Source organism: Candida orthopsilosis, assembly GCF_000315875.1.
Source record: "Candida orthopsilosis Co 90-125, chromosome 4 draft sequence".
Classification (NCBI taxonomy): Eukaryota; Fungi; Ascomycota; class Pichiomycetes; order Serinales; family Debaryomycetaceae; genus Lodderomyces; species Lodderomyces orthopsilosis.
The window spans coordinates 195,287-218,069 of record NC_018297.1 but is presented as its reverse complement, the minus strand read 5'-3'; the positions used below and the strand labels follow the sequence as shown (position 1 = coordinate 218,069).

Sequence of the window (22,783 nt, the reverse complement as noted above, 5' to 3'; positions counted from 1 at the left end):
GCTACCAATATTCTATAGCAATATCCTATATGCAAACGTTAAATACGAAGTGTGACTTTTAATCTCCGATTCAGTCTTTGTCACTTCAAGCCATTCATACCCATATTCACCTTCCTTTACTTTAGCACTTTTTCTGGCCGATTTGAACGAGTCGTCAGATTTGGCCAATTTTTGAGGTGGGTGCCCAGCTCTCCTACTTTCAATGCCATACTGTTTCCTCCCCTGTATATCTTTTATCCTTTTGATAGCATTGCTCACATCTCTCTTCATTTCTTTTCGTGCTTCCCATCTCTTTGCAGCAATTTCAACCATTTCCACATTTGTCCAACCATTTTCTTCCAACGCAGTTACTGTTTTAGCCACTTGTTCAATACATGGAGAAAAGCAACATATCCCCACTCGCTTCTGCTTTGCAACGACTGTATCCAAATGCGGTATAGCATCCCAAGGAGACGGTAAATCTAAAAACACCACATCACCGTCAATTGTGCCATCGACGTTAAATCCTCCATTGCAAACATCGCGATGAGTAATGACGGTGTTTGTCAACCCATGGCTTTGCAATTCGGTCTTTGCCTCCAAGTATCTCGGCTCGTGGAACTCAAATGTAAACACCTTACCACTTTCTCCCACGGTTCTTGCAAATGAATGTGTAAATGAAGCTGACCCTGTCCCAGCCTCAATAACTCTTGATCCGGGTCGAACATTCAACCTCTGTATAATATATGACGAATCTGGTGTGTATACAATCTGAGTTCTATGAGGTAATGACAAGGTCCACATTTCGGGACTAGGATACAATAAGTGAATAAACCCATACCCTTTAGCCCCACGCATCTGTGCACCATACTTCATACCAATCATCGAAGAATGAAGGAAATGACCATAACGTGTGTTGAGAATTTCGCCACTCTTGACATATATAGGCTTTATTGTAGATCTATTGATAAAGGCTAGCACCAAATCGCCCTCCTCGATGTGGTCTTTGTAGTTGAAAAAGGTCATCCTTGGTAAGTTATTAAGACCCTATTTTTTTTTTCAGTCATCGCAAAATTTATACCCTAAGTGAAACCTATCAGTTGTCAACTAGAGCCAAAAGAATGCAACATGAAGTGGATGATTGGGACAAGTCGATGCATGACAATGGGCTCAAGCTCAAACTACCATAGTGTACTTTTCCACAGTCAACCTAACGCTCTCTTAAGCTTATCAAAGTGTTACCCCTCACAAAGGCACTTTCATAGTAGCCTCTCCACATCAATTTCACCCTCTTAAGTAGATCTCTTTACACTCCAGTCCAGGCATCTTTCCCTCACACACACTCTCCCACCGAATTTGGTGTAATCTCGGTCGTGTGTGAAAACATCAATCTCGTTCTCGCCATGAAAAAAAATCAACCACCAGAGACAACTTTGAATCTACTCAAAATAAACTCCCCATGAGTGAACAACCATCGCAGCAGGGGCAACCTAGTGACCCTCTTGGAACCAGTGTCGAAGATTTATACTTGGAGAGTTATGCGTTCACCACAGCAGCTGCTATTGTCGGGTCTGTTGACCGTAAAATATTTGTGTTGTTAAGAGACGGAAGAAACTTTTTCGGTATATTAAGAACGTTTGACCAATTCGCAAACTTGGTTCTCCAAGACACATTTGAGAGGATATACGTTGAAGGAGAGCCCAAAAAATTTGGCGAGATTTACCGAGGTGTTTTCATAGTGAGGGGTGAAAATGTGGTTATGATGGGAGAACTCGACATAGACAGAGAGGACGACCATTTGGAAACTCTACAACAAATACCTTTTGAGCAAGCCGAACAAGAGCAGAAATTGAACCAAGAAAAACTAATAAAAGAGGAAAAATCAAAACAAAAGACGTTATTTGAAAAAGGATTAATTTATGACTTTCAACAAACTGTTTTATACTAGTTTTATAACTTACTAATAGCTTCAACTCTTGATTCAACACTCTTGAAAAACTCATCAACTTCTGGAAACTTGGCAGCTTCTCTTCTTGACAATTGAGCCAAATGTGCTTCATCAGGACCATCAGCGATTCTCAAAGTTCTATTCCAAGCATACATTTGTGCCAATTCTGTATCTTGAGAGAATCCTTCGGCTCCAAAGACTTGAATACCCCAGTCGAGAATATCGCAAATTGTTTTTGGAGTCTCAATTTTAGCCATGGCAATTTCTCTTTGTGCATGTTTGGCATTAGTGATGTCAATCTTGTGAGCAGCATTCAAAACCAATAATAAACATTTTTGAATTTCAATTCTGTACTTGGCATACTGCATCAAGAAGCCTTCTCTTCTATTCATTGGCCTACCAAAGATGGTTCTGTGATTTGCTCTGTGAGCAATACGCAACAAGGCAAATTCACCAGCACCTATGGCTCTCATACAATGATGGATTCTACCTGGACCCAAACGGGATTGAATCAATTCAAATCCCCTACCGACACCGGCCAAAATCGTTTCTGGCATCAATTCAGATGAAACTTCATAATCCTTGAAAACGATTTCACAATGACCATGGGGTGCATCATCGTAGCCAAAAATACTCAAAGGCCTGATAACTTCAGCCTTACCTGATGCTAATGCATGCTTGACATCAATGACTAACACGGAGTGGTTTCTGAACATATTACTTTCATCATTGTCTGTTTTGCACATAACCAACCAAACAGCAGTTCTTGGATCTCCAGCACCAGAGGCAAACCACTTTGTTCCATTCAACACATAGTTACCACGGGCATTCTTAATGGCAGTGGTTGAAATGTTTAATGCATTCGACGATGAAATCCCCTTTTCGGTCATCAAGAATGCCGATCTGATCTTACCATCCATCAAGGGCACTAAATACTTATCCTTTTGCGCCTTTGTACCATATTTAGCAAACAATTCCATATTACCTGTGTCTGGGGCACTGGTGTTGGTTGCTTCTGGTCCAGTGTGACATCTTCCCAAATACCTAGCCATTAATCCGTATTCCAAATTGGTAAATTGAGGACCCTCTTTGTAATGCTTGGACAAAAACATGTTCCACAAACCCAACTCTCTAGCCTTTTTCTTCAATGGTTCAATGATAGCTGGATATTGTTTCCATCTTATTTTTGGGTCTTGCGAAATTTGCTCCTTGAAAATCTTATCAGCAGGGATACAATATTGGTCGACAAAGTCCTTTGTCTTTTGAATTGCTTCAAGACCTCTTGGAGAAACCTTATCTAAAAAGATAGCTGGGATATCGTCTTTAACTGACATAATGGATACAGTGGGGAGTTTTCGATCTCAATATCAGATTCTCCTGGCAAATTACCTTGGATATATATACTTGCATATATTTTTTTTTTTTCATCAACCCCACATTACCCTACGGAGATTCTGGGCTGTTTCTGTATATATTTTTTATCCGCAGTTGCAGACGTTTTTTGCAGCGGCTATTCGGATTTATAACTGCACAAATAAGAGGGGTAGAAGTAGAATCAAGGATAGAGACTAAACCATGTCTGCTAGTGCATGCATTTGGGGAGTCTCACAATGGGGGAGCACAATAACACCATGCTCGGAACGAATTTCGGAGTTGTGAGGGGTGTGTCGTAAAGCGTTGTCTCAAAATTATTTGTCGCAGATAAAATCAACCGGACATAACTTCAAAAAAATTTGCCTTCCACGGGATAAATTGTTTTTCACCAATAATCACGCCACCATGGAAATAGAATCTGACATACCTCATATCCCTAATCACAAACTATCAGAGAAAGAGTTTCTACTCACTACGTCAATTTCAACCGAGGAGAGAGAGAAGATTGTTGGAGAATTAGTCGCAGCCATCAAAAGTGATAATCTTGCACCTTATTACAAGTACCTCCCCGAAAAGGTGAAAGATTTTCCATTTGATGAATCTTTGTACAAAGAGCTTGTATCAAAAAATGAAGAAGAGGTAACCGAGTTGAAGCTGAAGATCAAGGAAGCTGAGGGAGAAGAGGAAACCGAGTTGGATGTTGTCACCACGACGACCAAATTGGCCGAATACTATACAAAGATTATTGACAGAGCCAATGCTACTGAAACATTGAACAAGGTGGTGGAATTGACTTCAGATACTGGTAAAAAGATTGACAATTTGTTGACATTGACTAGACTTGACTTTTTCTTTAACGATTTGCCACAGGTTCGCAAGGATCTTGATCAAATTTCGGTTCTCATTGAAAAGGGTGGTGATTGGGAGCGTCGTAATAGATTTAAGGCCTACAATGGGATTTACTTGCTTGCTACAAGAAACTTTTCTGAAGCTTCAAAGCTACTTACAGACTCGTTGGCAACTTTTACATCCACAGAGTTGTGTACATATGAGCAAATTGCGCATTATGCAATTGTTGCTGGTGTGATATCCTTAGATAGAGTTGACTTAAAGGAAAAGATTATCGACTCACCAGAGATTTTATCAATTTACTCGTCTGCACCAGAGTTGGAACCTTTGCTAAACTTGACTAATTCATTATACACATGTCAATATAACTGTTTATTTGACTACCTTTTACAATCATATGATCAGTTGCTATTACCAAACAAGTATTTACACGCCCATGCAAACTACTTTCTCCGGGAAATGAGATGTAAAGCTTATGGACAATTGTTAGAGAGTTATAAGTCATTGTCGTTAAAATCAATGGCAGCCAATTTCAACATTAGCGAAGACTTTTTAGACCAAGACTTGTGTAGGTTTATTCCAAACAAAAAGCTCAACTGTGTTATTGACAAGGTTAACGGAATAATAGAAACAAACAGACCTGACAATAAGAACAATCAATACCATTTGTTAATCAAACAAGGTGACACATTGTTAACAAAGTTGCAAAAATATGGTGCTGCAGTAAAGTTGAGTGGAGCTGAAAGAGTTGTATAGATGGTAGAACAAATATCTAGAAGTCTCACCAAGAAAAAAAAAAAAATTGTATTCACCACTAGATCTCCTTCACTAATGCCACCTAAACCAATCAACTCTAATATTCTCTACGTTGGTCTGGTTCCATATGAATGGGACGAAGAGACCGTCAAATCAGTTGTTTGCGGATCTGGAAACATTGTAGATGTGAGATTACAATACGATTTTCAAGGTAAAAACAGAGGATATTGTTTTGTTGAATACCAAACCACTCGTGATGCTCAAAACGCAGCACCTTTGTTGGGCTCGATAATAATACATCAACCTAATGGTCACTCCAGGAGGTTTAAAATTGAAGGATCAAAAGAGGCGTTCAAGGGAAATAGTGGGCCACCTGGGAGAGTGCTTGCTCTAAATAGAAACAACTTACCAAAAAATGTCCAGTTACCACCAGCAATGACAGGAGGTAGCAGCCCCTTCATGGGAAGGACCAACTCACCGCTTCCAACAACCCCGGTTGCAAGTAATGCCATGACTGTACCATCTGCTCTGAGTTTCAATCCAAGTTTGCCCCAGAATGGACCAACAGAAACTGTTCCAATAAAGTTTACCCAAGCGACAAAGTCACTTCCATACACACCTTCTTTACCATTTGCTGCACCTGATAATATAGACGCTACACTCAGCAAGATTCAACCTACACAATTGATTGAATCACTTGCCACTATGAAAAACGCGTTGCAAGCCGACCCAACAAGAGCACAAGATCTCTACCAAATGAACCCAGAGTTTGCCGTGTGTGCTGCACAAGTGTTGTTGTTGATGGGCTTTGTCGATAACGATGTGCTTACTTCCAAATCAGTGTCGTCTACACCACAGCCAAGTTCTCAACCATTGTACCTGCAGCCACAATTCCAACAAGGAATACCAAATAACGGAGCTTCCTCGTACATGTCGCAACAGATGACAGCAGGCGCAGTATGGTCTGGATTGCCGATGGAAACCCAGAATGCATTGCGAAATATGGATGCTGAGCTGGTAAAAAAAGCCTTTGAATTTATTAATATGACAGAAGAGTACTTTAGGAGTTTGTCGTACCACGAGAAGACCAGAATCAACCTGATTAGGCAACAGCTAGGACTTCATACATATCCTGTGTAATAGATAAAACCGCGCAAATCTAGAAAATTAAATTTGTTTTAGTAGATTTTTTCTCCTTTTTGTTCCAAAGTAGTATCTCCAATGGATTCACCTGTAATTATCGACTTCGAAGTATCAAACGGAGATACTAATGGTATCCCATTCTGGTTGCGTGATGTATTTGATCGTGCACTAGATGCCGCTGGACTTGGCAGTCGTCTGGCGTCGGATGATGCTATTGCTAATCTCGTCAAGGTTGATCCAACACAACTAGTGGATAAGGAATGTGCGATATGTTATGACAAGTTCCAGACCGAGAAAGTAGAAGTTAAAGAGTGTATGGAGCTGCCGGAAGAAGGCATCTACAGAGAGTTGTTGGAACAGGATAAAGAGTTTAAGATGAAACTTCGAGACGAGTATGGTATACAATTAGAAGCCCTTGAAAGGTCATCCACGTTTAATGATCCACACTTATTCTTGCCCACGGATGTCGGAGGCAGTTTATATAGTAGATTTCCGCAACGCAACTTGTCAACGTTCGAAAATGTGACTATAGATGATCAATTTCCTGGCTATAACAGTGACGGTAAGGAGAGAAAGGAAAAGAAAATAGAGCAATACAAAAAAGAAGGACATATTGCCGTCAAGATGCCTGAGTGTGGACATGTATTTGGGCTATCTTGTATTGTTGAATGGTTAAAAGCACATGTGTCATGTCCTTTGTGTCGAAAGGAGGTTGAGGCTAGGAAAAACGATCCCAACATATCCAAGAAGGAAAACATCGAGGAAAATGTCGTTGCCAATTATAACAATGAATCTGAAATTGTTGAGCATTTAATGACTCACTCAACTGATGTATTCCGTCCATTCAGGCGACCATTCAATCCACGTGTTACCCCCGTAACTGACTCCTATATGGATCACAATTGGACCACACCACCCTACCAATCACGCCCCACTCGATCTCAAGACCCAAGTATCGTATTGCCAAAACGGTTTCCCTTCCCTGATCCTTTGGGAGGGACAAGTTTACCTCGCATGCGAGGAGGATTCCGAGAGTCCAGGCGAGTTAGGAGGGCACGATCAATGAATAGTAATGATGAAGAACTGGAAGCACGGAGGAGAAGAAGTGGCTCAAATGAATCTGGTAGAAGTGCTCGAAGGGTGAATTTTTCACCTCATACTACAAACATCGACGATTTGCACGATACTAGCGATGAAGATATCTAGAATAGCACTTAGCAATAATTTATAGTTATAAATAGTCTCTCTACATAGCATCATCAGGTCTGTTTTGCTCGATTGGAGCTTTTCTTCCCTTATCTTGTAAGCTTGCATAACCTTTGATGTTCTCTTTAACCTCTTCTCTACCCTCCTCTTCTTCTAATTCAATGCGCTTTTCATAAGCCAATTCAGCAGCGTTTTCAACAGTTTCCTTGGTTTTTGATGCCAAATCCTCACTCTTATTGGATCCAGTTTTGACTGCTTGCTGAGCGGTATCAATACCGTCTGCAAGAACCTGACCAGTCTTCTTGTTGACAGTCTCAGCGGCAGATTTAACCTTGTCAGCAGCATTTTGAATAGTAGATTGAGCACCTTCTTTGGCATCCTCAAGGCTTGATTTTGCCGTCTCCTTTACATTTTGAGTAGCATCCTGTGCGTCGTCCAATTTACTGGCAGCCTTTCTACCACCATCCAAGTTCACTTCTTGAGCTTTGTTTTCTAATTCCCCTTCCTTACGCTTCTTTTCTTCTAAACCCTTCTTACCGAATACAGCTTGGGTAGCTGCATCAATGACACCATAGTTTCTGGAGACGACAATTTGTGGTCTATAAGCAATTGCCGGTCTAATAGATTTTAAAAGTGATTGACGAAACATTATCGATTAAATTGTTGTTGATGAAAAGATCTCGAAGGGAAGTGATAATTGTCAGGATTTTGATTGCTACTTATACCAAACAATGAATTACACAAAACAAAGTTGCTGTTTATGAGGGTATAGCAAGGAATAGATTCCGGTCTTAATTTTGTGCAAATTGCAGCAGCAAGTCCAATTTTTTGAAACTCATGATCTTCTATTGTTATGTAGCACCCGGCTTTACAACATCTCGAGAGAAAATAGGAACAATTGGACCGCACGGTTGACACTCTGTAGTAAATGTCGTCATTATGCATAGATTATAATATTACACAAAAGAATACTATCGGCTAATGTGGGATTCTAAATGAACGAGAATGGACATCCGAAGCAGTTTTGGGGGAGAGTGACTGGGGTTAATGAGCTCTTCACTTGAAGCCAAATGGTTCAAGTACTTTAAATCAAAAGATTAACAGTGATCAATTTTGAAAGGCAAGTGTGACACATAAAAGAGAGTGGATTACTTATCTATTGCAGTGTAGTTTTAGAGCGTATTAGTTTCTAAAAAAGAGCCGAAAGGGCTTTTCATGAGGATACAAAAGGCTCCTTGCATATTTATCTTTTTCGATGGCTTGTCTCAATTAGTTCTGAAAATCACCTTGTACATTCTGCGAGGTGAATCAATCCACAGGCATACTACGGCAGTGGGATAGAGTCGGAAAGCTTGTACGTGCTAGAGACGTACATATAGGGGTTTTGCTCTTCTTTTCCATTTTGTAAGAGAAAAATCAAAATTTCGTACGCTTTGCGAGAGTCACGTATTCTTTAGAGCATAGTCTTTAATGAGTGACTTCACAGTAAGAAGTAGATTCAATTTCAAGGATGGAAAACTAAGCTTATTCTCTTACACTAATTTCAGGATTATTATCTGCAGCTCCTTGCGTGACTACGCAACAAATTGGGGGGATAAGCTGCAAAAAGAAAAAAAATTCAAACCAAATCAAGGGGCAAAGTGCTATATAAAAGGAGTTCAAGGTGACAAATTGTTCTATCAACCTTTTCATTATTTACTCACCAAATTGAAATGTTTTTAAAACCAGTAAACAGACAAGTGGTTTTTGCATCCACTCAAATTCGCCATTATGCCACCAAACAACAAGCCCAATCTTCAATAAGACAATGGGCTACAGAGCACTCACCAAAGTTTGTCACGGAGTTGAAAAACCAAACGACACAAGCAGCCTCAATATTGAATAAGAAAACTGGAGAGTTTCTTGCAGAAGGAATTGACGTGGCACAGCATTTGAAACATCATAGTGATGCTATTCATAAGGTGCGTGTAGCTGAGCGTGGGTACAAGAACTTAAAGGATAAAGGAGAGAAGGTTGAAAGTGAGCAGTGTCGTCCTGATGATGGATTGTGATGCCGTATATATTTCGTTGGTGCAGGTTGTGGTATATAGCTTTATGATAATGAGATATCCTTATTCACTCTACTCTTAATGCTTCTCTAGAATGGAATAAAATAAACTATACAAACTACATATTCTTAAACTCCTCCAATAATTGATCCAGTTTGAGATTCTGAGGAACTGCCGTCGCCGGTTCAACTTGCTTCGAAGATGGTTGCAGTTTTCGTTCAATCACCGTCAAAAAGTTACTAGGCACGTATCCGACTTTCCCCGTCCTCGTCCTGACCTTCCACCATTTAGATTCGTTTCCTAAAGGATCTTGCTTCGATAAAATAGCTACTAATTCATTTGGTTTTAATTCAGCTTCCATTTGAGGGTTTTCTGGATTAAACTCGTATAAAGCTTTAGCAAATTGTAAGTTTGATGGGTCAAAGGAGGCGTTTGGACCCGAAAGCTGGTGCTGGTGCTGGTGTTGCTGTTGCATTTCCATCTTGCGTCTGTTTTGTTCATTAAGCATTTGTATAGCCTTACTTAGTAAATAAGGAAGACCTATGGATGCTGCAAGGAAAATAAGCAATGGCTTAAGTGACAATCTTGGTGGTTTATTACTGTTAGTCCCATTTCTTTTAATTTGATCTTCCAACTTCTTTTGTTTGGCTTCGAATTTATTAAATTCATTCAAATTTATGCCATTGTTATAAACTTGTCCCGTTAGTTTAGCGAACAACTTTTTAACAAGCTTAATCATGGCAAATATTCCAAGTAAAGATCCAAGGGCATTTTTCAAATTGCCAAATTGTTCAGCAAGGTTTACCATGGTGAAAAATGAAGAGTGAGTTGCCATATATGTTGCCTCCAACATCTGAGCAAATCCACCAACTGCACCTATTATACTCTCAATCAAATGAAATGTTGCTTGTGTTCCTTCACCAAATCCTCCTTGCATCATACCGGGCTGGTTGTACATGCCCCCACCGTAACTGCCTCCATACATCCCAGAACCATACATCCCCAGACCGTACATCCCCAGACCGTACATCCCAGAACCGTAACTCGATCCATACATGCCGGAACCGTAGCCACCATACATGCTTGAACCAAGCCCTGAGCCGTAACCAGAACCATACATGCCTGATCCGTAGCCTGAGCCATAACCTGAGCCATACATTGATGACCCATAACCAGATGAGCCGTAGCCATTACCATACGTTGATGAGGTTCCATAGGCGTTGTTGCTAGTACTAGTTCCATAAGGCGACGTCTGTGCCATATTGTTAAATTCACTGGTTAGGGACGTTGGACGATCAGGTAACGATGGATTTGTCGACGTTCCTGTCGCCGTCGCTGTTGAGTCAGTCGTGCCGGCAGGTATAGTCGTGGATTGTTGTGTCGATGCTGCACTTGTACCCTGTGATACTTCCCAGGGTTTCGTTCTTGGTGCTGATGCTGACATATTGTGTAAAGTGCCCTTGTAGTTGTATGAAGAGTGGAAAATGTTTTCTGAAGTAAAAGTGGAGTATGATTTTTTTTTTTTCTCTGCCTACCATTTTTTCTTATGCATTGCTTTGACATTGATGTGAATCATTTTATTATGAAAGGGTCTAAGGGGAGAGAAGTAAGAGGTAACAAGGAATAAGAAACATGTTGTAGGCCTATCGAGAGTCCTATGTAAAGATAATAGATGAAGCACTCAGGTCAAGGTATCAGAGATACACTATAAAGTTGATGTAAGCGGGGAAGCATTTCAAGCGAGTAACTTCCAACAGACATTTATGTTATTCTCCTTCTCCGCTAACTCTGCAAGCTCCAATTGCCCCTGACCCTTAAAAAAGGTCGTTACATCTCTTCTCTTTACTTGATGTTGTGTTGAAACAACGACTTCTTCTAATATTTTGCTCCTCGGTTATTGCTGAATATTACACAAAACTTCAACCACATAACGATACCATCTCGCAACTACAAAACATTTTTGCATCTCATTTGAGTCTAATCTATACGCCTTACATACCTTCAAAACTGGCCCATAGCAAGTATCCAAAGAGCGCAGAGTATCCACCAACACACCAGATGAAGGTACTGATTTTGACACTCCTTGAATACCTGTCTAGTCATGGCAACGGCTCATTCGAACTACTCAACCGGTTCAAATGTAAATATACATCAGTTCCATAGCCCTCCATTGAGATTAATTTCAAATCACCTCCAAAGTACTGAGCATATAAACGACTGATGGGCAATCCATAACCAAAGCCAGCCATTGGTGCTTTAAAGCTAGTTTGACTGTACTCTGGTTCCAATTTGGGTGTTTCATCCACAGTCGTGTACAAATATGTCCAGATTAAGGGTAATGACGAACGAGGGATACCACCACCTTCATCAGAGATTTTTATGGCAATATCCTCGGTACCTTCAGATATAATGACTTTGATAGGAGGGTATTCCAAATCGTTAATATCTACTTCATCTAATTTTGTTCCCGGATTCTCCTCAACATACTTTTGTTTCAACTTTGGCGTGTGGAATTCAATAGTTGCACGCAATGAGTTCTTTAAAGTTTCAAACAACATATGAATCAAGTGCCCAGGTACATACATGAAATTGATATCCTGTTGAGGAGCAACCAACTGTATCTCTGGTGCCTCGAATAATCCATAAAATTCTTCACAAATGTACTTGGCAGTCTCAATTGCATCTTCCGCAATTTCTCCCACATTGCAATCAGTACAAATGACGCCAACATAGTTTGACCTACCGGGTTTCTTTGTTGAACCTTCCGACCCATTAATCAACTTCAGTAACCGCTGTTTTGTTGGTGAGTTCTGTGCCATGTTTAATGCTAAATGTTGCCCAATCAACATACGGATTCCAATTCTGGACATGTAGAACCGATCGAGAAATGTTTGAATCTGTGAATTGACAAAAACAGTTTTATTTTTAGCTTTCCATTCTTGAACTCCTTGAGCCATGGTGGCTACCGTAGCATCATGTCTCTTTTTAATCTTTTCCAAAGTTTCAAACACCAATTTATTGTACGCGTAGACTTCTTTTGGCCATACGATATTTGTGGGACAAGGCAGAAAATAGGTCATACCATAGGTGGGCGATTCACTTCGTATAGTAGTATTCTCTTGGTCCTTCGACGGTATCCTCGTTTTAGTAATTGTGGGCAGTTTAGTTTGATCAGAATTTTGATGGTGATGGTGATGCCGAACCACTATACCATCATCGCTGAATATGTTATTGATAGCTGGGTTGTCCTCCTGCACCTCAGATATTTTGTGGACTTCTTTTTGAATATTTGGTTGGTCGTCGAGATCGTCAACTTTGAATCCGTTGCTATTGCCGTTATTACTATACAACAACTTTTTTAAATTCTCATCAATCTTTGGTTTTGGTAACTCGGTCAACTCCTGAAATGACTGAGCATACCAATCTTTTACTTTTATCGTTGATGGACTTTCATTCAACCCTAATGGTGCATACTCCAAATCTTTAACCTTTTTAGCTAATCTTATCGGCAACTCTTCAACGATGAATTTGGATGCAAGAAATATCGACCCTGGGGAAGGTGTAGGGCCAAACTGCACCATTTGTCGTAACGATATAGGTGTTTGGTTGTAGATAGCATACTGAAATATTTTCTCCTTTAAAGCTTTCGTCAACTCCCAACCAGTACCCATGTTGGAGAAAGTGTCGTTAAGTTGGTGGGTGATTTCTTTTGTTTGTTATAGAATACAGTGATGAGACAACGAGCTATTGTATTGATTTTGCAAATGTTATCGGCGAATTTACCTCTGCGGTTGAGTGATCTTACAAACTAAAAGATTGGGATTTCAATGAACGATTTTCGACGGTGGAGGAAAAAAGTGTCACAATGAAGTGAAAGTAGTGTACATTGGCTAAAGAATGAAATTGTCTGGGGAAGAAAAGGAACAATAGATTTAGGTATTCAGGAAAACCAAAATCACACCACTCAGAAATCTGGTTGCAAAAATTGACTTTGTAAAACAGAGGAATTGGCGAGAGTTGGGAGACTGTGTAGGCTAAACTTTGAAAGGCACCATTACAGCAAAATGAGTAAAATGGTGAAGTAGGACTTACTGAAGAATAAATTCAAGTGTACAATTAAGCCGAGGTTGTCGATTAAATTTTTACGTTACCTAGAACACCGTACGACTGTAAACGAATTCCTGACAAGAGCTCACTCTTAATGCAATCCACCAAATACGTCACAGGATCAAACCCCGAAAAAAGAAGAACAAGAGACAAGAAAGTCTTGTTGATTTTATCCCGGTCGTCCTGATTCTTTAACTGTGACAGTTCGCAACCTATAACAAAAAATTACAAAGAAAAAGATGACAAAAACAACTACTACTTCAAGTAATTTTAATTGGCCAGAGACAAGAAATCAGGCCACAAAATAGATCTACTATCAAAGCATGCACATAGAAGGGTATACCTTTGGCTCAGGAGTGAAAGAAAGATTGATAATTAGACAAGACATCAACGTTGGTTGCGTATCGGAAGCTGACCAAAGTGGTAAAGAGTGTGTCTGGATGAATGGAAGTATTTACTACAAACTCCAATTATAATTGCTACTCAATTATCGAATGCATGTGAGAACGAAAAAAAAGGTTCAAGGGAGAACGGAAGATTCTTTTACTTAACAAAGTGAAGCACGCGTGGTAGCTCTTGACCAGGTCAAACGGGTTAAGAAAAGGTGGCATGACTACTGAGGTAGTGAGAGTGAAAGTCACAGCCAGAACCAGATGGGAAACACGTGGGTCCCTACCTTTTTCAGATCCACAGTGTATGCTACTACGCGAGGGATAAATATATAGCCTACAAGCATTATTGTTTGAATGAAAACTCGGAGGTTAAAGTGCGATTCACTTTTAGTTGTTGTTGTGGTTGTATTGGTGTATTGGGGTTATCCGGGGGAAAAATATTTGTTTTTCTAAGCTCGGTTTAATTACGATTACCATAATGTTACACAAAATGTCTTCCGTTAGTCATTGAAAATGAGTCAACCTTGAGAAAATACTGCATATAAGCTATCATTGCGTAATTGACACAAAGAGCCTTAATAAGAAAACCTGGAGAAGCGGAAAGCAAAAGAATCATCAACAGAATTTTTCAGAATATAAATATTCCATGATTTCACCTAGACAGCCCGTATCCATCCCCCATACTCACCCTGTAAACGCATTGACTTTATACCCTACAACACTAACTATTCATTACTTTCGCAATGGTTGCACAAAGAATTCTCAGCATAAGCAATATCCAAACTGCTGCTAGGCACTGGGTTCCAATTGCCAAACACCAACTTATAAAATACCCAAAAGCACAATCTAGCCAGCTCATATCAAAACAATTTTACTCATCAAGGATAAGATGTGTAAACTACAACAACATCAATGATATATCTTTGGTTTCCAACGACGACATCATCAATGCTTCTGCTTCCACCACTACTACAACCTCAAGCAAAGAAGACGCTGAATTCTTTGAACCTACTGTATACTCCTCTGAAGACATACACACTGCTGGCCCAGTAAACAGAGCTTAGAGAATTTGCTTTGCTGTTGATTTGTATATAATGAGTGATGATTTTAACGACTAGTTTATATCTTTTGTGAATAAACGATAATGTAAACAAGAAAAATACTATCGTAGTGTTGTCTCTGTAATAAGCGATGCTGCTCTAATTAGTATCACAGTTGCACCATTGACCTGAAAAGTTCTTACTCCGCATTTGAGATAATTTGGTATCATTTCAATTGCACTTTTTTGATAAGATTTAAAACGAAAAGATAAGGGCAAACGTTTCATCAAAAGTGCGCAAAGCGGAGAAGAGGTTCATTTAGGTGCAATAAATTGATTTACGATATTAGACTTCACTCCCCTCAATAGAGCAATACACAAACGTACGTTATAGAATTTATATTACTGCTTCTGAATCTGCAACACTACTAATCACACAAGTGAAGTGACGTAGTTTTCGAGTAAACCTCCGGGGAGAGGAGAAAGAGACCCGGGCACTATCAAGTAGTGAGTACGCCAGCGATAATTAAGTAGTGGTGAAAGGGGAGGCAGAGGTGAACGCGGGGCGGTGGTTGCTCGATTCAAGGAGTGGTAGCGATATCAGTGAACGATTGGATGAGAGCCACAATTATAAATCAAAGTTACAAAATTCCAGCTTTTATATTGAGGTCTACAATGAAGGTCGCCGTCGGTCAATTATGTTCATCTTCAAACATCAAAAACAATCTTCGTACCGTGTACAAAATCCTTAACTTAGCGGTACAAAATCAAGCTCGTATTCTTTTCCTACCAGAAGCCACAGACTACTTGGCTCAAAATGCAAAGCATTCATTTCAATTGTCACAACAAGTTAACTCAGCATTCCTTACTCCGTTACTCGATCATATTAAGGCCCTAGATAAATCTACGTATGTGTCAATTGGTATCCACTTGCCCAATGCTGCTTCCACCAAGGTTGAAAATGTTCATTTGTTAATTGATCCAAAGGGAACTATTGTATCGAGGTATCAAAAATTGCATTTGTTTGATGTGGATGTACCTAATGGACCGATACTAAAAGAGTCCAACTCAGTTGAAGCAGGAAATCAGATCATTCTGCCAACTTCAATTGATGGCGTTGCCAATGTCGGCCTTTCAATTTGCTACGATATAAGATTTCCCGAACTTGGTTTGAAATTACGTCGATTGGGAGCAAATATCCTTACGTTCCCAAGTGCATTCACCACTAAAACAGGTGATGCACACTGGGAAGTGTTGAGCAAAGCTCGTGCATTGGATTCACAAAGTTTTGTTGTCAACGCAGCACAATGTGGCCATCATGACGTTGGAGCCAATGACAGGGGGGATGCGGTGGAGAGGGTTAGTTATGGTGATTCCATCATTGTTGACCCCTGGGGTACTGTATTGGCTAGGGGGAAGAAGTTTGATGATAAAGATTTGACTGTTGATGAGAACGGGGATTACTTTGAGGTCATTTACACCGATTTGGACTTTGACCATTTGAACAAAGTGAGGACCAATATGCCGTTATTACAGCATCGAAGAGCAGATGTGTTTGGTGAGTTGTAGGAGATAGATAGAAGAGTTTTAATATAGAAGTCTATGTACATTTATAGCCTGTGTACTTAATGATTCACCATGCGTAGTAGGTTCTGGACATCATTAAGATCAATCTTGTCTTTAATATACTCGATCCCCTGGTCGATAGTGTCACTGCCAAGATTCTCTCTCAAATAGTCAAGACCTTCATCGATGATTGGATTGCCGGTTTTCCCGCCATTAGTTGCTCCTTCTGCAGCTTGCCAATATTCGTGATAGCTCTGCTCCCGCTCTTTAGCAAATGATCCCATTGTGGTTTTACCAATTCTATAGAACATTGAAGCAAAACTTTGAATGCGGGGAACGTCAAAGTTGTAAAACGTCTCCCAACCTCTAACTGATATAGCGTATGCTAAAACGATAAATGATATTGCCAAGACCATTTTTATTAGGCCAATGGTAAACCTGATCCATGCTTTTGCTGATTTGACAAGTAATGAGTAGACAAGATATCCTCCAATGATGGTGAAAACAATATTTGTATATTCAGGATATTTCTCATGCGCAGCAACTGTGAAGCCTATGAGTGTTGCAAGCACCCTTTGAATGATAGAGACAGCAAATGCAAATACATCAGTTACCTCCATATTGCTTATTGATTTTGGCGAATATTGAGTTGAGGTGAGCGAGTTCCAGAAAATGCAAAATTAAAATACTTATTTGCGGATGATCCACATTTTGGAGGGCAAAAGTTGACACACATCAATATGTTGGTATGTATAACTGTTTAGCTGATCATACATGTTACACTACTAACTTATCTTCAGATTAAACCAATTACTGAGACTAGAACCCCTCGTCACACCCTTGACGATGAAGATGTTAATGCAAAGCCAAACCCCATTCCAGAAATCAAAGTATCATTGAAGGGAGACACTTATGCCTATGCATTGATTGTTCCCCACACTTTAAGCTTAATACAAGAGCATTTACCAAATAAAGCAATTACAGGGGAAATAGCAATTGATTATCTAAACTTGATCAAAGATTTGTCTACAGAGGAACAAGAAGAATACGATGAAGACGAACAATTGTACGCTGCTCTTGAAAACAAAGCTCTCAAAAACAAGTTTAAGAAAGAGAAAATACCAGTCTATTTATCTAATGGCGTTTTATCAATAGTGGTGCCTCATTTTACCAATACAATCACCTACAATGTCCTTGCAAGACAATTAGTTCAGCATTTGAAGCCACTGAAGAGTTGGATTTTATTAGCTCCATCCAATTTAAACAACAACCAAACAATAAGCAAGTTACCTTTGGAATCAGACACCTCATCTTCTGTGTTATCACAAGTTCCGGTATTGAGACCGCCACATTCCATCACAGGCACCACCGCAGCCATTTTATCACAGTTAAACTTGTCGGGTGTAACTAATGTCACTACGTTGATATTGAATTCAGAAGGACACTTAGGATTTGAAAAGTCAGACAACGATGCTATTGTGGACACTGCATTTGTCTTGGGTGATATCATTGCAACTAGTAAACAAGAGTATGTGAAGAGAATAAGTTCAGAAGTGAGGAAATTCAATGGATATTCAAATTTGGGCATATACATCTAACTTATATACTTCAATTGGTTGAATTTCTCATTGATAAGAAACAATTCCACAACACGCTAATGGATGAACTAAATGGAACTTGAAAATTTCGAGGTACAACTAGGAAATTAATAAATTGAATAGGAAACCAAACTGAATAATTAATCATCAAAGTTTTCAAATAAATAGCGCTTAATTTCCTTTTAGTATCTTCCCATGTGCCATTTTCTAAAACCATAGTACCATAGGTAAAGAAGCAAAATAATGAAATGGGTGAAAAGCAAAATTGATCAGTCATTACTTTTCTTAAAACTTCAATGAATTTAGGGTCTTTAGAATAAATTTGAAGGAATTTATACCACCAGCATTGAATGAACCCCATAATGAATCCCCAACACATAAAACCTGCCAATCGATTGAACTGAAAATATGTCAATGGTACATAAGTGACTAAATCATTAGTGAATCGACCTTGCTCTTCATTTCCATCGTGATCTCTTCGTAGATACTCTATAAATCTATCCAATCCTTGATCATCAATGCTTACATCATCATCAGTGTCCACATCATCGTGTTCCACGCTTGCATTTGCCTCGGTATCAAGAGAAACTGGCAGTATTGGATCGTTAAATTTAAATGAAATCATAGGTTGGTCCGGTCGATAACTTAAAATCAGTTGAGCTAAGCTTTCGGATATTCCGTATAGTACCAAGTTTGTTACAATAATGGTGATCAAAGAAGATTTCATGTATAAGTTGGTATATTTAGTTGTTAGTTTATAAAGAAATGTACCCAAGATTAATATAATTAAAAAATTTAGTAGTGGGATATTGTAACATCGCACACAATTCGCTAATCTTGTGAGTGGGTGTTTCCTATTTGAAGTGCCTGCTCCATTATCAGCTAGTTGTATGGGCATATTTGGAAGTTGACTTTAGTTTGAAAGTTAACCTCTTTATCTTTGCCCTTGCAGACATCATAATGCTTTTGACATGTGCGACATAAGGAACTAGCGCTACCAAATAAATATCATGCTACCATGCGCTACCAACTTCAATTATTACCAATCAGAAAGTGACGAAAAAAACCGACTAAGCACACAGATGGTTAATTGGAAAACCTTTCATTGCTAGGACACAATTACATCCACCATGTCATACACTCCATCAAATACACCAATTAGAGCTGCTCCTATTTCAAGTGACTATGAACTTATCGATGGAGATCCCTATTTTTCCAGAGTCATTCGTTATTTCCGTCCATCGGACTATTTAAATTGGGGTATATCAACAGCTATTGTTCCCCTTGGAATAAATGTATGGGAAAGATTAGAGCCATCTTTGGGTAAAGGTATGAAACCATCTCCTATTGCGGGTACTACATACCGTGCAGCAACAGCTATTGGATTTGTCGGTGGTTTTTTTTTAGCTTATGTTAAAACAAGCCAACGTTTTCTTGGATGGAAAGAAAACTCACGAGAAGTTGCAAAGGACAGATATGAAGTAAAGAAATTATTGAGTCAAGGAAAATTGCCATATCTTGAAAACGAAAGTACATTGGATGATAGGTCTAAGGATGTCGCTAATAGAAATTCACAATATAGTAGTTCATTCTTGTTCATATTGCCTTGGTTCAACTTGGCATATCATCCATATCATCAAGTAAATTTGAAGAAATATTATGTTGATAGACCTGGTGAGGAAGAATGGGGATTTAAACTAAAACCACTCGATGAGATTTACACCATTAATCAGAAAAAATCGATTTAGGGGAGATATATCCAAGGAGAGCCTCAAAGGCTAAGCTGTGAGGTATGTCGAAGATAGTGCCTATGTGGTTAAGATAGCCAAATTCAGTATCAAAAGCTAATGGTTACGTAACTTTGTAGCACACACATATTACAATGTACATTATTTATAGTCATTACAGGTTTCAGATAGGTTAATTTCACCTTACTATTTCTATATTCAATTTAGCTATTTTCTACCAGTCTATATCCTACTGTCATCTACGTCTAACTTTAAGTTGGTTCAAAGTTCAAGTTCATCCCAATTTCATTTCTTACTCGACACAAAATCAACAAAGTGTGCATTCAATAACGAAAACATAAACATTCCAAAAATTATTTACTACATTCCATATCATAAACAATCGACCCACAAATATGGCAGAAGAAGTGGATTACACAACTCTACCACTTGAAGAGAGATTGGACCATAAAGTATGGAAAGCTCGTCTAAGCGCATACGAGGAACTTTCAAAACAATTTGAATCGTCGCGTAATGATCAGGATACTGTGTTTACTAGTCAGTCACCAGATTTATTCAAAAGGATTTTAACTGACTCAAATGTTGTAGCACAAGAAGCTGGATACAAGACCTTCATCAACTATTTGACATTTGGAGGAAACGCGCCTGTCGTCAGTCGTCTTGTCAAAACCATTGGTATTGTACAACCAATTTGTGAGAAAGGATTATCATCGTCAAGAAAAGGTACGAAAGATAGCGCCATTGAGAGTATAATGGTTATAGTCGAATACATTGATAATCCGGACTTGATCATTGAAGAGATTATTCCATTCCTTGGTAATAGGCTTCCCAAGTTGGTCGCTGGTTGTGTGACAGTGTTGGCTGCAATTTATGAAAATTTCGGATGCAAAATCGTTTCTCCAAAGATAGTTATTCCGTCATTAGGTAAATTGTTTGCTCATGCTGATAGAAATGTTAGAGCTGAAACAACTAAATTGGCAGTCGAGTTGTACAAGTGGATGGGAGATTCATTGACGCTTATATTGTTTCCTGATTTGAAACCAGTTCAGCAAAAAGATTTAACTCTGGCATTTGAAGCAGTCAAGTCTGAAAAACCACAGCAAAAGAGACTCACAAAGGTTCAAAGAGATGAAATTGCTAAACAGGAAGAAGCAAGTGCCGCTTCCGTATCACAGGTGAATGAAAAAGATGATGTTGAAATGAGCGACGCAGCGTTACCTGACAGCAACTACGACCCATTAGAGTTTGTTGATCCGGTAGAAGTATTGTGCAAGTTGCCAAATGATTTTGAAGCTAAAGTATCGTCAGCAAAGTGGAAGGATAGAGTTGAAGTTTTAGAAGAAGCCCAGTCAGTTTTAGAGAAGGCGCCAAAGTTGATCGATAATGATGATTACGCTCCACTTGTGAGGATATTTGCCAAAAATATGCGCGATGCAAACATTCAAGTTGTTCAATTAGCAGCCACATGTGCAAATTATGTTGCTAAGGGATTGGGTAAAAATTGGCTAAGATATCAGTCGATCATTTTGGGGTCAGTTATTGAGAGAACAAAAGAGAAGAAACCATCTGTAGCTTTGGCGTTGGATACATTTTTGGATACAATGTTTACCATATCTGGGCTTAGTGGACCAATTCTTGAGGAATCTGTCGCTGGAATGAAACTTAAAGTGCCTCAGAACAAGATAGCTTGCGCTAACTTCCTTCACCGGTGCCTTGCAAACACTACCAAACCTCCGAAATCAACTGAAATTGATTCGATTATGGCTGTCGGTGTCAAGTTGCTTACTGACTCTCAAGAACCGATTAGACAAGCAGCTACTGAAATGATCGGAACACTTATGAAAATAACTGGCGAGAGAGAATTGAATAGATTTCTTGAAAACACAGATGACAATAGAAAAACCAAGATCTTGAAATTCTATGAGTCTGTTTCAGTGAACTGCTCATCTTCACAAGCAAGATCAACGCCAGTATCGCAGGACATACCAACAAAAAAGCCATCTTCATCCCGTGTGATGTCATTACAAGGTAGAAGCTCTACTGCTAGCTCTTCTACCATACCTTCAAAGAGAGAGGCGAGCTCCCCCGCAAAGAGGACTGACGATGGAAAGGCATCTAATTTGGGCAAAGGGTTGACATCAAGATCATTGTCAAAACCGACGTCAACCTCACTACGTCCTTCGAAAGGGGCACATTCCGCATCACTTACAGGCAATCATGTAAACTTGTCACACCCACTGACTGTGGTACAGAGTACACCTCCCCCCCCTCAAATTGAATACATCGTGGACCCCAAAATGGAGCAGGAATTGGAACAATTAAGACAGGATGTAAAGAGATATCAGGCGCAACAACAACAAGATCGAAACTTAATTCAGGAACTTAATACGGAGAACGTAACCTTGAAAGAAGAAATCAGTTCACTTAATTCACGACTTGAGAACGAAATGCGGTCCAGCTCAATAACTATTAGTCACAAGGATACACAGGTCAACAATTTGAAGATCGAATTAGACAAAGTAAACCACAAGGTTAAAGATCTTGAAGCTGAAAGGGAAATAAACAAGTTGCAACAGTCTAATCAATCATACTTTGCACATGAGACTATACTGCCAACTTTTGATGGCACGAATTACCGGGAACCAGATATAAGGAGAGGAGTACATCGATTATCAATTACTGAACAGGATCAATTGGTCAAGCCAACGGCATCCGATGGAAAGGGTGCAATTGGCTACAACCGTAGTTCGTTCCATTCAATATCTAGTAATAGAGAGAAATTGGATGTTGATGCGGGCGATGACTGGAAACGGGCAGCCGAGGTAACTCAGCAATTGAAGAAGAGAATTGAAAGAATGAAGGCGAGAGCCCGGACTCCATTGAATGTAGAGTAATTAAATAGCTATAAAATGATGCACTAACTTGTAGCGCTACCTCTTAACAAATCCCTACATCGGTGCGCTTTTGAGATTTTATTCAAAAAGTTTGTGAAAAATTGGGAAAATCTCAACCTATTCATCCACCACGCCA

General features: G+C 39.4%; 17 protein-coding genes across 17 annotated transcripts; 10 read left to right on the top strand and 7 right to left on the bottom strand. All coding sequences in view use genetic code 12, as the record gives it.

Moving 5' to 3' along the window:
• Positions 1-12: 12 nt before the first annotated feature.
• CORT_0D01310 (Gcd14 protein) lies at positions 13-1,005 on the bottom strand (the record flags this gene model as incomplete). Its single annotated transcript, XM_003869067.1, has 1 exon — positions 13-1,005. The coding sequence occupies one exon, from the start codon at positions 1,003-1,005 to the stop codon at positions 13-15; it is 993 nt and encodes a 330-aa protein (XP_003869116.1).
• A 433-nt stretch (positions 1,006-1,438) lies between these two features.
• Positions 1,439-1,927, top strand: CORT_0D01300 (Lsm1 protein; the record flags this gene model as incomplete). The annotated part of the gene is made up of 1 exon (XM_003869066.1): positions 1,439-1,927. The coding sequence occupies one exon, from the start codon at positions 1,439-1,441 to the stop codon at positions 1,925-1,927; it is 489 nt and encodes a 162-aa protein (XP_003869115.1).
• Positions 1,928-1,929: 2 nt separating this feature from the next.
• On the bottom strand, positions 1,930-3,261 carry CORT_0D01290 (hypothetical protein; the record flags this gene model as incomplete). The annotated part of the gene is made up of 1 exon (XM_003869065.1): positions 1,930-3,261. One exon carries the CDS (start codon positions 3,259-3,261, stop codon positions 1,930-1,932), a length of 1,332 nt encoding a protein of 443 aa, XP_003869114.1.
• Positions 3,262-3,706: 445 nt separating this feature from the next.
• On the top strand, positions 3,707-4,906 carry CORT_0D01280 (Rpn7 subunit of the proteasome regulatory particle; the record flags this gene model as incomplete). The annotated part of the gene is made up of 1 exon (XM_003869064.1): positions 3,707-4,906. The coding sequence occupies one exon, from the start codon at positions 3,707-3,709 to the stop codon at positions 4,904-4,906; it is 1,200 nt and encodes a 399-aa protein (XP_003869113.1).
• CORT_0D01270 (hypothetical protein) lies at positions 4,907-6,046 on the top strand (the record flags this gene model as incomplete). Its single annotated transcript, XM_003869063.1, has 1 exon — positions 4,907-6,046. One exon carries the CDS (start codon positions 4,907-4,909, stop codon positions 6,044-6,046), a length of 1,140 nt encoding a protein of 379 aa, XP_003869112.1.
• An 81-nt stretch (positions 6,047-6,127) lies between these two features.
• On the top strand, positions 6,128-7,255 carry CORT_0D01260 (hypothetical protein; the record flags this gene model as incomplete). The annotated part of the gene is made up of 1 exon (XM_003869062.1): positions 6,128-7,255. One exon carries the CDS (start codon positions 6,128-6,130, stop codon positions 7,253-7,255), a length of 1,128 nt encoding a protein of 375 aa, XP_003869111.1.
• A 40-nt stretch (positions 7,256-7,295) lies between these two features.
• CORT_0D01250 (hypothetical protein) lies at positions 7,296-7,904 on the bottom strand (the record flags this gene model as incomplete). The annotated part of the gene is made up of 1 exon (XM_003869061.1): positions 7,296-7,904. One exon carries the CDS (start codon positions 7,902-7,904, stop codon positions 7,296-7,298), a length of 609 nt encoding a protein of 202 aa, XP_003869110.1.
• A 1,063-nt stretch (positions 7,905-8,967) lies between these two features.
• CORT_0D01240 (hypothetical protein) lies at positions 8,968-9,306 on the top strand (the record flags this gene model as incomplete). The annotated part of the gene is made up of 1 exon (XM_003869060.1): positions 8,968-9,306. The coding sequence occupies one exon, from the start codon at positions 8,968-8,970 to the stop codon at positions 9,304-9,306; it is 339 nt and encodes a 112-aa protein (XP_003869109.1).
• A 115-nt stretch (positions 9,307-9,421) lies between these two features.
• Positions 9,422-10,747, bottom strand: CORT_0D01230 (Pex13 protein; the record flags this gene model as incomplete). The annotated part of the gene is made up of 1 exon (XM_003869059.1): positions 9,422-10,747. One exon carries the CDS (start codon positions 10,745-10,747, stop codon positions 9,422-9,424), a length of 1,326 nt encoding a protein of 441 aa, XP_003869108.1.
• A 655-nt stretch (positions 10,748-11,402) lies between these two features.
• Positions 11,403-12,974, bottom strand: CORT_0D01220 (Pdk2 pyruvate dehydrogenase kinase; the record flags this gene model as incomplete). The annotated part of the gene is made up of 1 exon (XM_003869058.1): positions 11,403-12,974. One exon carries the CDS (start codon positions 12,972-12,974, stop codon positions 11,403-11,405), a length of 1,572 nt encoding a protein of 523 aa, XP_003869107.1.
• A 1,571-nt stretch (positions 12,975-14,545) lies between these two features.
• Positions 14,546-14,866, top strand: CORT_0D01210 (hypothetical protein; the record flags this gene model as incomplete). Its single annotated transcript, XM_003869057.1, has 1 exon — positions 14,546-14,866. One exon carries the CDS (start codon positions 14,546-14,548, stop codon positions 14,864-14,866), a length of 321 nt encoding a protein of 106 aa, XP_003869106.1.
• Positions 14,867-15,456: 590 nt separating this feature from the next.
• CORT_0D01200 (hypothetical protein) lies at positions 15,457-16,410 on the top strand (the record flags this gene model as incomplete). Its single annotated transcript, XM_003869056.1, has 1 exon — positions 15,457-16,410. The coding sequence occupies one exon, from the start codon at positions 15,457-15,459 to the stop codon at positions 16,408-16,410; it is 954 nt and encodes a 317-aa protein (XP_003869105.1).
• Positions 16,411-16,466: 56 nt separating this feature from the next.
• CORT_0D01190 (hypothetical protein) lies at positions 16,467-17,027 on the bottom strand (the record flags this gene model as incomplete). Its single annotated transcript, XM_003869055.1, has 1 exon — positions 16,467-17,027. The coding sequence occupies one exon, from the start codon at positions 17,025-17,027 to the stop codon at positions 16,467-16,469; it is 561 nt and encodes a 186-aa protein (XP_003869104.1).
• Positions 17,028-17,147: 120 nt separating this feature from the next.
• CORT_0D01180 (hypothetical protein) lies at positions 17,148-18,005 on the top strand (the record flags this gene model as incomplete). The annotated part of the gene is made up of 2 exons (XM_003869054.1): positions 17,148-17,153; positions 17,208-18,005. The coding sequence occupies 2 exons, from the start codon at positions 17,148-17,150 to the stop codon at positions 18,003-18,005; spliced, it is 804 nt and encodes a 267-aa protein (XP_003869103.1).
• A 10-nt stretch (positions 18,006-18,015) lies between these two features.
• On the bottom strand, positions 18,016-18,903 carry CORT_0D01170 (hypothetical protein; the record flags this gene model as incomplete). Its single annotated transcript, XM_003869053.1, has 1 exon — positions 18,016-18,903. One exon carries the CDS (start codon positions 18,901-18,903, stop codon positions 18,016-18,018), a length of 888 nt encoding a protein of 295 aa, XP_003869102.1.
• Positions 18,904-19,135: 232 nt separating this feature from the next.
• Positions 19,136-19,753, top strand: CORT_0D01160 (hypothetical protein; the record flags this gene model as incomplete). Its single annotated transcript, XM_003869052.1, has 1 exon — positions 19,136-19,753. The coding sequence occupies one exon, from the start codon at positions 19,136-19,138 to the stop codon at positions 19,751-19,753; it is 618 nt and encodes a 205-aa protein (XP_003869101.1).
• A 395-nt stretch (positions 19,754-20,148) lies between these two features.
• Positions 20,149-22,647, top strand: CORT_0D01150 (hypothetical protein; the record flags this gene model as incomplete). Its single annotated transcript, XM_003869051.1, has 1 exon — positions 20,149-22,647. One exon carries the CDS (start codon positions 20,149-20,151, stop codon positions 22,645-22,647), a length of 2,499 nt encoding a protein of 832 aa, XP_003869100.1.
• Between the last annotated feature and the right edge of the window lie 136 nt (positions 22,648-22,783).